The 13473-nt window shown below is 42.1% G+C and overlaps 2 protein-coding genes across 8 annotated transcripts in view; one reads left to right on the top strand and one right to left on the bottom strand.

Annotated features, from left to right (window-relative positions):
* LOC105036134 (ubiquitin-conjugating enzyme E2 28) overlaps positions 1 to 5636 on the top strand; it is a 36892-nt gene extending 31256 nt beyond the window's left edge. For 4 of the 7 annotated variants that reach the window (XM_073246748.1, XM_073246761.1, XM_073246751.1 and 1 more), the window contains 3 exons: positions 2852 to 2970; positions 4752 to 4856; positions 5290 to 5636. In XM_073246748.1, coding sequence (XP_073102849.1) covers positions 2852 to 2970; positions 4752 to 4856; positions 5290 to 5433 — 368 coding nt within the window. In that variant the 3' untranslated portion in view covers positions 5434 to 5636. Of the gene's footprint in view, positions 1 to 2753; positions 2971 to 4751; positions 4857 to 5289 lie in introns of all 7 variants that reach the window. The other 3 variants (XM_073246753.1, XM_073246757.1, XM_073246758.1) reach the window with 2 other exon arrangements.
* Positions 5637 to 6972: 1336 nt separating this feature from the next.
* On the bottom strand, positions 6973 to 9948 carry LOC140852882 (transmembrane 9 superfamily member 12-like). Its single transcript, XM_073246736.1, has 2 exons — positions 9774 to 9948; positions 6973 to 9357 (listed from the first exon to the last, which is right to left on the bottom strand). The coding sequence occupies exons 1-2, from the start codon at positions 9924 to 9926 to the stop codon at positions 7345 to 7347; spliced, it is 2166 nt and encodes a 721-aa protein (XP_073102837.1). The 5' UTR covers positions 9927 to 9948; the 3' UTR covers positions 6973 to 7344.
* Between the last annotated feature and the right edge of the window lie 3525 nt (positions 9949 to 13473).

Here is a 13473-nt window from a genome sequence, read left to right as displayed (position 1 = left end):
AGAAAGTCCAAAGGAAGTGAAGGAAGCAAAAAATGCAAGGAGACAAAAATCTCGAAGAAAGCTTCCCGAGGAGGGAGACAGGCACAACTACCTGAAACTTGGAACTGGGGGACCACTTGATCAGAGTCTCGGCAACAGGGCTATGAAAAGTGAAGTTTTGGATATAGGTGACCCTATATATATAGTGCCCCTCGACGGTCGAGATGAGGGCACGCCCAATGAGAATCTCCTGAATTTTGACACGTGACAGCATCTGGGCCTTCCCTCGGTTCGACGATTCGACGCACCTATCCCAGATCAAGCCACGTCACCTCCATCCGCCTGAACGGGTTCGGCCCAATGGCCCCCTGCCACGTGGCAAAAAAACTGCATCTCAGGATTCACTAACCGACGGCAGTTTGCATTTCTGAGGAGACGGTGGAAACGGTGGTTTTTATTCCCAATGGGACGTCTGACGCCAGATCGTTCATTGGTACGGTCGTCAGAGTCGGAGCATGATGTGATGGATATCCACTCCTTTCGCCCGAAACCGTCGCCCGTGCGGAAACGCTGGCCAGCACGACATCCGACTCAAGAGTGGGGGGGCAACTGTTGGGATATACCGACCGACCCCTTTTACGCCGACTCACCCTTGGGCCTGTCCGACCGACGTCCGACTCTACCGACCGCACCGATCGACGACTGCCGACACTAGCTGCCAACATTATCCGACCGAAGGTGTGTCGGTCGGGCAGACCCATTCTGTTCCCGACTAGCCGAGCGGCGGAGCTCAGATTATCGACTCACTGTCGGGCGGGGGTGGCAGCCGACGTCCGACTCCCGCAATGTGCCAGACCAGCCAACGGTGTCCCCAGGTCTTCACCCGACGTCCCGCAGTCGAATACCGATGTATGGTCGGTCAGCTCCCCCAAACACCGTACGACTGCTATGGGCTGCTGTCCTGACAAGGACATGCGACGTGGCCGCCCTGGGGGCATCGTCCTGCCAAGGACATAGGTCAACCCCAGTGATTTTACAGCCCACGACGACTTGTCAGTCCGCGGTGACTCTGACAGCCTCCGATGATTTGACAACTCCCCGGTTGTCTGCGCCATTAATGGCGGGACCATGCCGTGCTCTACTATAAAATGGGGAAGGCAACAGTGTTGGTGGGGGGAGGTTTTTCTAAGCTCCTGAGCTCTCTCTCTCTCTAGTTTGAACTCCTGATTCTTTTCTACTGTTGCCTAGTCTCCTCTCTGACTTGACCGTCGGAGGGTCCCCGCCGGAGGTATCTCCGATCAGTGTGGACTTCTCTTGCAGGTACTCGTTCCAAGTGACCAGGCGACGAGGGGATTGGCCACAACACATAGGTAGCCCATAGCTGTGTAGAGCAATATGTTCTCTTCCTTTCTATTCTTCCCCTGCTATCTCTCTTGGCTTTTTCTTCTTAACTCTAGGAAGGAGCTGGATCCCCTTTTGTTTCCCATGATAAGAAGATTTACTGGTGTAAACTTCTTTTCTCTTGTTAAAAAGATGCAGGCTACTTGAAACCTAACTGGCCATTTGGTTTTGACTTGGATCGGTTATGTATCTTATATCTCAACTAGGTATCAAATATATCAAAAAAAGACTATGGTGAGATCTAATGCTATCTTTTATATCAGAGTAACTCAAAGTCTAACAAATACATGATTAAAACTTTAGAAAACTGTGCATGAGATCTTTAATCTCCTAAATGATGGAAAAGACAGCAGTTAATGTCAAATTGGGACCCGTGATTCCTTTATTTACTCTTTTATATACCAAGGTTTTGCCCTTGCTTTTAAATTCTTATGCTTGTGATAGATGAATTGCCTATCAGTATTTTGGAGGTGAATGATGTTTTATATTCTTTGTGGATGGTATGACAATTTTGGTGATCTGAGAATGCAATATAATTGTAAATTGAAGTCCAATTTAAAAGATGATTGTTCAAAAGTTTCTAAGCATGAAATGAATCACTTGGAGACATTAATTGGGGAAAAAACTTCCTAAAATTTATTGCTGAGAACTTCCAAATTTATACCTTTTGTCATCTTTTATTTCTTCATGGGATGGTCAATGGAATTGAAAGCAATTTAATAAAATTTGGATGGGATGATCAATATGGAGAACTGCTTCGGGGTATGTTGTTTGGCTTTTACAAGACCATGCAAGGTGCACCTGGGTGCATAAGATCGATTTTAGGAAGATGAGTTTTAAGATGGATATTTGTGAAAGCATGAACTATGAAGGATTTGGTTATTATGAATCACATAGAAGTATTGTAGCTCTTGGTTGATAATTTCAGAATGTGTAGTTCTCGGCTGAAGATTGGAGGATTTCAATTCATAGAGCACACTTGTAGTCAGAGCAAAACAAAAGTCCAAATTTGAAGTTTTGAGGAGCTACCCAAGTAAGACGTCTTCTTAATCAAATACACATGCCTATAAACAGAAAAAAGAAGAAGAAGAAAATAGGTTTTCGAGAATGGAGACATAATTGTCTATTCATCAAGTTGTCCAAAAATCAAAATTCTATATTTGCCACAACTACTAATATGGGCCAATTTGATGTGTAAGCAAAAGATCTATAAAATATATTAATTTCTGTTTATGGATATTTTAGGTTCCAATGGTTTAGATTTTCATTTTGTAACTACAGGCACTGAATTGGCAGTGGGTGTCATATCCTCTCTCTATGCCCTTCATGCATCGTGACCTTATTCATTCATGTGTTAATTTACATGTTGACAGTCTTAATAAAACTTAGACCATGGATGCTTGTTCAGCAAAGAAATTAATGGCTCAGCAAAGAAAGATTGGCAATATCTTATCCCCTATATGCCCTGCAGCTGAGGACATGTTCCATTGGCAAGCGACTATCATGGGACCTGCTGACAGTCCCTTTGCAGGTGGTGTGTTTCTTGTGACAATTCATTTTCCACCAGATTACCCTTTCAAGCCGCCCAAGGTAACTGTTTTTCATGTCTCGGGCAATTTTCATCGGTTCATATGCATATCTTCATTGTAGTAAATCATTTTTACGGAATACTTAACTTTAAAAAAAGTCATTTTTAAAGAATCAACAATATTTGTCCTTTTCCACGTTACTCTGACCAAATAACTAATGAGGCTTGTATCCACTTTCACATTTTATCCATCATTGCTAGAAAATGTGTAATAGATGGTTTTTGGGATGATGCTTATAAACTGATTTCTTCAGGCTTCCTATTGATCACTGGAAAACTGAACCAGGGTTACAAAATAAAAATCTTTATCTGGGTTTAAAAGGGAAAATTGTATTGTTCAGACTGGATTGCTGGAGAGTGTGATGCTGATAATCAGTTGATAACATTCTGATTAGCTGCAGAAAGGTTCTATTCATCCATGAGGACATATACCTTGTTAAACTTTAAGTGCACTTTTCATTCAAACAAAAGGTGACTTATGATGCATGGTTATTTTTTAGTAGGTTAGTTCATATGTGGTGGGAAGCATACTGGCTGTTGTCTGGTAAATGACTCCTTTGGGGAATTTCTTCTCCTGAAGCTAATTTTTGTGAGGATTAAAGTGGCTGGCATTTATCTTGTCAGGCTAATGGTTCTACTATTGACTCTGTGTTCTCTGAGCAAAACTATGGAAGTATTTTACTGTTCTTTAAGGTTAGTGAGTCTGCTATTGTTGATGCATTCAGCATCAGCTATTTGCTCCCCACGCCTCATGGAAGAGTACATGTGAGTTGGCGCCTATTAGGGGAAGGTGCTCCCTCTTCACACATTGTTTTTTTCTTTTTCCTTTTTTTTCTTTTTTCAAGTATTTGCAAATACTTGGGGTGTCTAAATAAAGCTGATTGCCCAAGGCCAATATTGTTACAATGATATACTGGTTAAAACTGTAGGACCTGGGGAACATTCATTTTTACAATTATTTTGTATGGTGCGCCCAAATTTATTATTTGCAGTATCACCTGATTATGTGGAAAAGGTGTAATTTTTGACGAGCCTGTACATCCTATTCTCCTGATTGTGGAGGATATTTTACCCATAATTTTTGGGATTGAGGGTTATCTGCAACCTCCTATGAACCCTCCAACTTCTCTTACTACAACTTTCACTACTTGGCTACTCTCCTATCATGTGAGGATTGCAATAAAATGTATCAAAGCAGAAGTGAGCTTATATTTTTCATCAGGCAGATGCAGGCCTGACATGTTTATCATAAATTTTTCAAGCAATAATGTAAGCCAAGTTTGGTTTATGTTGATTGTTTTTTTCCATTTTTAATCTCTCTTTGCAATTTTTTGCCAGACAGTCACACCAGTCCTTACATGTTGTGTTGCGAATTTCTAAGCAATGTTCCAAACTGAGGACTTGTTTGCTATTGGTTTTGTTTCTTGTTTTTGTTTTTCAAAAGCCCAAGAAGAAAAATGAACTAGACTGAACATGTCTGATGAAAACCTTTCTGTTTTTAATCTTTTCGTAGAACTTTAGAGCTTTTGGAAGCAACCATTTATTGCTCTCAAAAAAGAGCAAAAAAAAAAAAAAGCAAGGGATAGCAGAAGTTCTGTGCAAATGCTATGTTCAACATCAATCTCTACATGATATTTTACTAATTCGTAGAGAGAAACAAAATGCAAGAGCTACAACAATGCCAAACAAGCCCTGACTTTGTTTTATATTGATGTTCCATTTTTTCTCTCTTGGCATGCATGTCTTGGATGAGTTAGTGCAGAACACTAAATTTCATCTTCAGGTTTCTTTCCGTACCAAGGTCTTTCATCCAAATATCAACAGCAATGGTAGCATTTGCCTTGACATTCTCAAGGAGCAGTGGAGCCCAGCTCTCACTATATCAAAGGTAATTTCTAATATTCTAGCTAGTCTTCCTGTTTCCAGAAAAGGTTGAAACCTAGTTTGGTATTTCTTTTTCTTTTTCTTTTTGCAGGTAATTAGTTCTGTTTTTCTGTTTAATTATATGTTCAGAAGCACCTTCGTTCTCTTAATTATTGGATGCATCAATGTTTAGTTACAAAAATTGATTTGCCCTTAAGCAAGCATGGGTTTGAATGCCCATAAGTGATGCAAGTATATCCAGTCATTGTGTTCGCTGGGCCCAACAGCAATTGTAGTTCAGAAATGCACTTGAAGATGGCTGGACCAGGTTGAATTGGCTGCAGCAGCTGCCATGTTGGAATTATGGTTCTGCTATTGTTTTTCTATTTTTAGGGCATTGATAATTTTATACTCTCTATGTTCTTGCTTTTAACCTATGTATTTTCTTAAATTTGCAGGTATTGTTGTCCATTTGTTCACTTCTGACGGATCCCAACCCAGATGACCCGCTCGTTCCTGAGATTGCTCATATGTACAAGACCGATAGAGCCAAGTATGAGTCCACCGCCCGCTCCTGGACCCAGAAGTATGCCATGGGTTAAAAGCCTTTCTCTAGCTTGTATATGAATACCGTATTCTATCTTTCCTGGACTAAATAATGACCCTCTTTGCTTCAAATCTCGGTTATGATTTTCGTTTGCAGTGTTCTATTACTGTAGTCGTATGGTTGTCCGAGGGATCTTTGGTTCTCTTGTGATTAATATAGCGTTACCATTTTCGTGCCGCTGTGATATTAATATTGAAATTCGGCTGCATGACATGATTCTTGGCTCCTGTGAAAGAGCAAACATGAAATCTAATGACATGATTCTTGGCTCCTGTGAAAGAGCAAACATGAAATCTGATCATAAGCTATTCTTGATGTAAAGCCTTATTTGTACCTCACTTTTTTTTATTTCTCTTTGTAGTGGATAAAAGCAACATTAGTTGAGCGTCATTCCAATAGCCATAGTTATTCCAATTAATTGTACCTTTCTTAGCCCCAATTACGTGGGACTTGATCGTAGACCAGTTCTTGTTTGGTTAGCTCTCACCGAAAAATAAGAACACTTTCAACTCATTAGTTATACCTCGGACTCGTATCGTTTTTTAACTTATGATGTTGGTGCATCGTTCCCCAACGTCTAATGGAAAAATTAACCCAAAGACGCATACAAATATTAAAAGACTTGACTAATGGGCCTTCGAGCGAATGGTATCACCGGAAATGTCTGCATTTCCTTGATTTGCCGACGGAGGAAAGAAAGGGAAGGACGGAAGAAAGACATAAATGACTTAGAGCGGCCTCTGTAAAGGGCCGCCAAAAGAGACGCCACCGCCGGTTTCATAACTTCAACTAGAATGCAGTTAAAAAACACGGGTTGCTGGTGAGAATTTCCCTGTATATTTTTTATATAATAAACAATATAAAAAAAATAAAAGAAAAAAAATCCTCAAATTTCCCTGTATATTTGCCATCCATACATCTTGATAAGAATCAGAGATCACGTACACAAGACTTTGACCAATCACAAGATTATTGTTGCCGAAGTCAGCCATGGAACCGATATTCATTGATAACATGCATCATCCAACTCAATGCAGGGGCCAATGGCATGTACGATGGCCGCTTGAAATCTTGCCTTTTTTTTTTGTGTAAGCACGCTTGAAATCTTGCTTAGCGTTAAAAACAAATACCAACTGCAGCAATCATGTCATCAATATCATACAAACTTGAAGATAAATTGTACCCCTCATTCCTCTTCATCAAAAGAAAGAAAAGACTTGACAAGTTCTAACCTAGTACCGTCATCACATATCACATTGCCATTGGGCACACAATTTATATGCAGCAATAGCACTAAATAACCCTTTCCAAGTGAACAAGATAAATAACAAATCATGGAGTAGGTAGTAAATCCGCATTAACTGTTTGAGAAAAAATATAAAAAAAAACCATTTGCAAGGTTCCCGAATGCAACTACAGCATCATTTAAAATCCTACAAGAACCACAAGCAGCTCCTTTCTCGAATTCCTAAGCAACGGCCAGTCAGCTGGCATAAATTCTTCACCATCTCAGAATTTAATAAAACCAAATTAATAGACATTACCAATGAAATTGCTATATTTGTAAGCCAGCAAAACCTGGTTGAAGGTTCGATAACATGAGTGATAAATCAAAATAGAAAAAAGTTGCCATGCTGCCTACATAAAGCTTAAAAGCATTAAAAAAAAAAGAAGTCTCGGATAACATCATGATTTTAAAAAATAATAAAAATAGAAAAAAAAAGAAACAGGGAACATATAAATGCTGTGGGTCACTAAGATCCTCAATGAAATAAGCATTCACCGCACCCGGTCATCACTATACGCACCTCAAACATATATGGAATTCTGAGCATGATATAGATCAAAAATTCATCAAGAAGCATCGCAATTCAATGCAAGAAACCATTGCAGCTTGAAGCAATCCTCAGTCAATCTTCACCGATGAGAAGAGGTAGTGAACGAAGTAGAACGACATCAGGAAGCCAATTGTGCCGGTGGATAGCATGATTGCAAGAGCCATGATAAGCGAATAACCCATGTAGAGCATAGCTGACATGGCCCCACTCAAGCTCTTAAGATCAAACACCAAGTAGTTGATGGAGTATAGGAGCACATAAAGAGAGACCGAACCAGAAGCAAAAAATGCTTTCCACCACCACCTCCAGTCTTCCACACACAGATGCATGTAAGTCAGAACCACAGACACTTCGGCACAGACAATGACAAGCAAGAGAAGAACGATGAGTAGAAATCCAAACACATAATAGAACCTTCCAAGCCAGATACTGGAGAGGATAAAGAATAACTCAATGAAGAGGGTCCCAAAAGGAAGGGTCCCAGCACCAAGGACAAGTAACCATGAAGGGTACTTCCTCGCTGGAATTTCCCTTGGAATTTGGTTGGTCCTAACTGGGAACTGAATGGGGTCAGCCCGGGTACCTAAGAAACCACCCAAAAGAATGAGGGGCACCGAGATGCAAAACCACAGAGACAGAAGAGTGAAGTACAATGAGATTGGGAGAGCCCCTGTGCTATTGTTCCACCAAAGCAAGAAGTTTAAGAAGGTGAGAATTACAAACACCACGCCAGGGAAGAAGCAAGCAATAGACCAAGCTACCGACCTCCACCCTTCAGACCCGCCTTTGATGGTACTCCATAACCGGACGCCAGTATACCCAGCAAAAATACCAAGGAAGAGATAAAGGAGGACCATCCCAGTCAAGAGCATACCCCGTGACGCAGGAGACATGAACCCGAGGGCAGCAAACACAATTGTCACAACTGCCATACATGTAATCTGAACACCATCTCCAACCATGACACAAAGCAGTTTAGAGCATGTTGGCTCTCTAAACACATCGCCCACAACAAGTTTCCAGCCTGAGAGCTCCTCATTCATCTGAGCCTGGGCCTCTTTATCCAACTCCTCATACCTTGTCAAGTCCCTTCGAACAGTTCTTAAGAAAATAACAAACACTATTCCAGCCAAAAAGAAGATGACCATAAGGGAGTTCATGATCGAGAACCAGTGGACCTTGGCACCATCCATCTTCAAATAGGCATCCCACCGCGAGGGCCATCTAATGTCGCTCTTCACAAACTCTACATCATAGGTGAATGTGATCCTCTCCTGCTCCTTGATCATCTGACACTTGTCAAGCTCCAAGGGGCAATTCACAGGCTCGATGCGGTCATATATGTTATGCTTTGACATGGTTTCTGCGTCGTGCTTGACACTGCACGGGATTACTTCAAATCCAACTATCTCATACCCAGACATCTTCTTCTTATCAGTCTCTGAGGGCATCCCCATCGCCTCTTCCCCTGTGCCAATGATTTCGACACCACTCCCTTCATACTTATGGACCAAGACCTTAAACTTGAGGTGATTGATGATATAGTCATCATTGCTTGCAATGGGTGTGTATCCAACTGGAAAACCAGTCCACTGGATGGTGACACCATTTTGTTGAGTGAACCTCATTACAGGCAGGTTGTCAAGAATCATGTTCACCTGATAGAGATCTCGAGTTCTTTGCTTCAGGAGCTTCACCTCGTGCTCATTTAACGGCTTCGTTGTGCAAAGATAAAGCGATTCATTGACGTTCATATGGAATGTGTATGGAGAGTTGTCGATCTGATCCCCCATGAGCAGCTCTCCCAGATTCTCTGCGCTCTTCTTGATCCCACCCTTGGGTTGGCAATAAGGAAGACTATAGTAGCTAAATGGCAGCTCCGTCTCGATAGACGTGAGTGAATTTACTTTGACTGAGATGGGTTCATCTTGAGAGTAGGTGTGCATATAACTCCCGGGGAGATAGAAGCCATTGGAAGGACATGTAATCAGAAGAAAAAATAAAGGAAGTAAAGAAAAGCACCTTTTTGAGATCATCAACGGTGCCATGGAGACCACAGGTCTTAAACCTATTCCAATAACCTGGAAAGCAACCAAGAACCCTAAATCAGGCCCATCCAAAACAAACGTGCCGCTTTTTTTTCTTTTTTTTTTTTAAATCCAAGTAGCAGATCTACGGATCGAGTAGCTAGTATTAACGAACTAGATGCATCAAAAAGTATAAACTTTGGATTCAAAATACTATAAATCTATCGAGATGCAATAGTAAAACCCAAATCAAAACTGGAAATGAAGTCATTACATATCCAAATAAAGAAAATAAACCAAATCAAAGCACAGAGCGTGGATCGAGCACTGGAAACTCGACAAAGGAAACAAGAGATCTGAAACCACAACTACAAGATCTTGACAGGAAAAAACCTAAATTCTTGCAATCTCGATGAAAAAACCCTAAATCCCACGAGAAAATGAAACAGATCTAGAGGCAGGAGATCTACCTTTTTCGTGCGATTTGACCTGGGTCCCCTCGGATTTGGCGAACAAACGAGCGGAAGAGAGGATATGGGATCTCTCTGGGTTTTGAGAGGAGGATGGGACGAAGAATGAGAAGAGAAACAGAAGGTCGACAGAATCGCGTCGGAGTACCGCATCGCTTATTATCGTAACGATTTTGATTTGGTTAATGTCTAGCGCCATCTCGACCGTCTATCTGGTGGGTTCTTGATCGAGTCGTGGGACCACTATAGAGTTAGGTGGAGCCTCACTCCGCGCGCTCGGTTAACGTAGAGTAAACCTTAATCAAAGGAGAAGGTTGGAGTTGAGTAGATCTGCATCAATTAATTAATGTACCAAAATTCTAATGTCATTTGAAGTTTTTATCCCGCTAATTCTTCACCAGTCAACTCAAGTCCGAAAAAATCTTGTCAAAATAGTCCGAAAAAATATTTTATAAAAAAAATGTCCAAAAAAATAAAATAAAAACCTTGTTAAATATTGATTAAAAAATAAAATGGAAGAAAAAATCCTAATAGCAGTAATGAATCAGCTTTTAGTTGTATAATTTAATTTTTTTTAACATTTATAATTTATGATTTTTAATTGAAATTTATATTTTTTAAAACATTAACCGTGAATCTTCTGGAATGAACCATTTGTTGAGCATAGAACTTTTAGTGTTTTTTTTTTTTTATTTAGATAAACAAACTTTTAGTTGTTTACTCTTAACTTTATTACGATAAATAAGACCCATGATACTGTAGATTTATGAACTTCTTGGCAATATTTTATAATAGCTGAATTATGTAATATTTTTTCTTGAAGTATAATATTGCTTCAATCTTATTTTTTAAAAGCATAAAATTTATTCAAAAATTTATATTTTTATAGATAAGTGTTATTTGGACAATATTTTGATAGAAAAATAATTTATTCATATTTTTTTCATATTGGAAAGTGCTATGCATACTCTTTTACATTATAATTTTTCAGATAAATTACTAAAATCAATCCATCTTTTCTATAATATCATTTATATGTTAAAGCTCAATTTACATACTTATCATGTACCATCCCAACATCCTTAGGCTTTTAGCTGGTATAAGATTGCAAAAGTTAGATGATGCAACAGTATTGTTAGGTATAAAATAACCCCAGCCGAAGTTCGTAAGAAGCCAACCCTCTTAGGACTCTTCCGGCTTTCGACCTTGTGCGGCGTCTTTCTGAACTCCTCCGGTCATTCCGAGCTTCCGCAGTACCATCCGGACTCCTCCAGCAGTCAACCTTCCACAGTGTCCTCCAGATTTCTCTAACGGACGAACTCCTATCGTACCTTCTGGACTTCTCCGATAATGAGCTCCTTCAGTCGTCCATCGGACTACTCCAAATGCTCTCTGGGCTTCACTATCAGCCGATTTTCTACAGTGATCGACTACTCTCCGAATCTCTTTCAGACTTCCTCCTATCACGATCGACTTTACTCCGAGCTTCTTTCGGACTTTGTCAATGTCTGTACTTCTCCAGCAGCAGGACTTCTACAGTAACCAGACTCCATCCAAGTTCCTACAATGGTCGACCACCTTCCGAATTTCATCCGAGCTTCTACAGTAAGCGAATTCCATCCGAACTTTCATTGCAAGCGGACTTCAGCCGAGCTTCTACAATAAGCGGTCTCCATTCGGGCTTCCACGACAACCGGTCTCCATCCGAACTTCTACAGTAAGCGGCCTCCTTCCGGACTCCTACAAGAATCGGACTCCGTCCAAACTTCTACAACAGAATTGGATTCCAGACGAACTTCTACAACGGACGGGCTCCAGCAGTTGGATTTCTACAGTGACCGACTGTCTCCGATGTCTTCCGTACCTCTCCAGCCATCAACCTTCAACAGCGCCAATCGGACTTCAACAGTGCCAACCAGACTCTTCCAGTGGACGAACTTCCACAATGCCTTCCGAACTCTTCTATTGGTCAACCTCCTATAACGCCTTCTGAATTTCGTTATCGGTCGACCTTCTGCCAGATTCCTCATGCAACCGGACCTCTCCAGTGGACAGTCTTCAGACGAGCTTCTACATCAGACAAATTTCAGATGAATTTCTCTAGTAATCGGATTCCAGCCGGATTACTCCAACAGAAAGTTTTCATCCAGATTTCTACAACAGATGCCTTCCACCTGCAGCATCAACGCCTAAGGCACCCAACAACAGTTAACCCGTCAGCAACCTCGAAAACATCCGGGCTTCTCTTAGATTGCTGAGACAAAAAACTATTCCGCTCCACCAAACATCCCAGCCGAGCTTCAGCCGTCCGGTCCGAACTCTCTAGCAAGTCGCGACAACGGACACCACTCCACTCTCTGTAACAAACTCCACGTGACCCCACCACTCTCCAGCAAGTCGCGACAACGGATACCACTACTCTCCGTAACAAACTCCACGTAGCCCCGAACGGCCCACTATCGGGCAGTTACGGATGTCGCTGTCAATCGGTTACGCTCTTCCATCTATAAAAGAGACCCCCCAGATACGTTCTCCTCTAAGCTCTAAGCACTATCTCTAAACTCTGCTAAAATCTCATTCGAGTACTCCATTTCTGTTGAAGCAGAGTACTGACTTGAGCGTCGGAGGATTTTGTCGGAGCACCCCCAACTCCGATTTAGACTTTCCTTGCAGGTCCCGACGGCGGCCGTGATCCCCTCGACTCCAGCTTCTCCGGCATCGGCGAAATTCTGCACCAACAGAATTGGCGCTAGAAGAAGGGCCGTGTCTTCGTAGGACCCTTGTTCTTAAAGGAGTACTCAACGGGACTATCTCCGGTCATCTTCTTCAGCATCTTCTTCTTCTTCTCCGGCCAGATCCCAACCTGATGCCTCCCCGAAAGGCATCCACCAGGCGATCTACGACCTCCATGGTCAGATCTCAGCAAGATCCGCCAGCTCCGGCCTCGTTTCCAATTTTTTAAGCTCCTCCTCCGGCAACGGCAGTCGGCATGGAGCAGTTCGACCTGTTGGTTCAGTAGGTCAGGGGCCTCACCGAAGTGGTGCAGATCTTGCAGCAACAGCAGTAGCCGCAGGCATCTGTGCGGCTGGAAAAAGCATCGTCGGAGTTCCAGAATCCGATGATCGGATGGCCCACTTGGGCTAGTCGTCCTGTATCCCCCAAAAAGGAGAAGTAGAAGGTGGAGAGCCCTTTGTCTGATCACGATTCCACCCCCGGAGGGTCCCTACCTCTGTTCTGCCAGAAGACCCATGAGATTCGTGATCGAGAGGATCTCCTGGATCAAAGGTTTCGAGAGATGAACCAACGGAACGAAGAGCTCTGCCATGCTCTTCCTGCTTACAGTGAGGATATCTGTACTGACCCTCCTTTTTCTCAAATGATTATGCAGGAACCGATCCCGTCGAACTTCAAGCTCCCCCAATTTGAGAGCTATGACGGGACCACAGATCTGGTTGTCCACCTGGAGGCCTTCTGGATAATGATGCTGCTCCATGGCACGCCAGACGTCATTCTGTGCCGAGCTTTCCCATCTACCTTGAATGGAGTAGCAAGAAATTGGTACTCGACACTGAAGCCGGGTACTATCTTCTCCTTTGATCAAATGAGCCACCAGTTTGCGGCTCATTTCATCAGCAGCCGACGTCCCCGGAGAGGTTCGGAGTCCCTCATCAACATCAAGCAGAAGGAGGGAGAATCTATC

The sequence above is a fragment of the Elaeis guineensis genome, chromosome 1 (assembly GCF_000442705.2).
Source record: "Elaeis guineensis isolate ETL-2024a chromosome 1, EG11, whole genome shotgun sequence".
NCBI lineage: Eukaryota > Viridiplantae > Streptophyta > Magnoliopsida > Arecales > Arecaceae > Elaeis > Elaeis guineensis.
This window is presented reverse-complemented; position numbering and strand designations above follow the sequence as displayed.

Bases quoted from the DNA above. Each gene is read 5' to 3' on its own strand.
- LOC140852882 (XM_073246736.1), bottom strand. From the start codon at position 9,926: ATGCGGTACTCCGACGCGATTCTGTCGACCTTCTGTTTCTCTTCTCAT. The intron at 9,358-9,773 runs GTAGATCTCCTG...GTTGCTTTCCAG, and splicing joins GGTCAAATCGCACGAAAAAG to GTTATTGGAATAGGTTTAAG.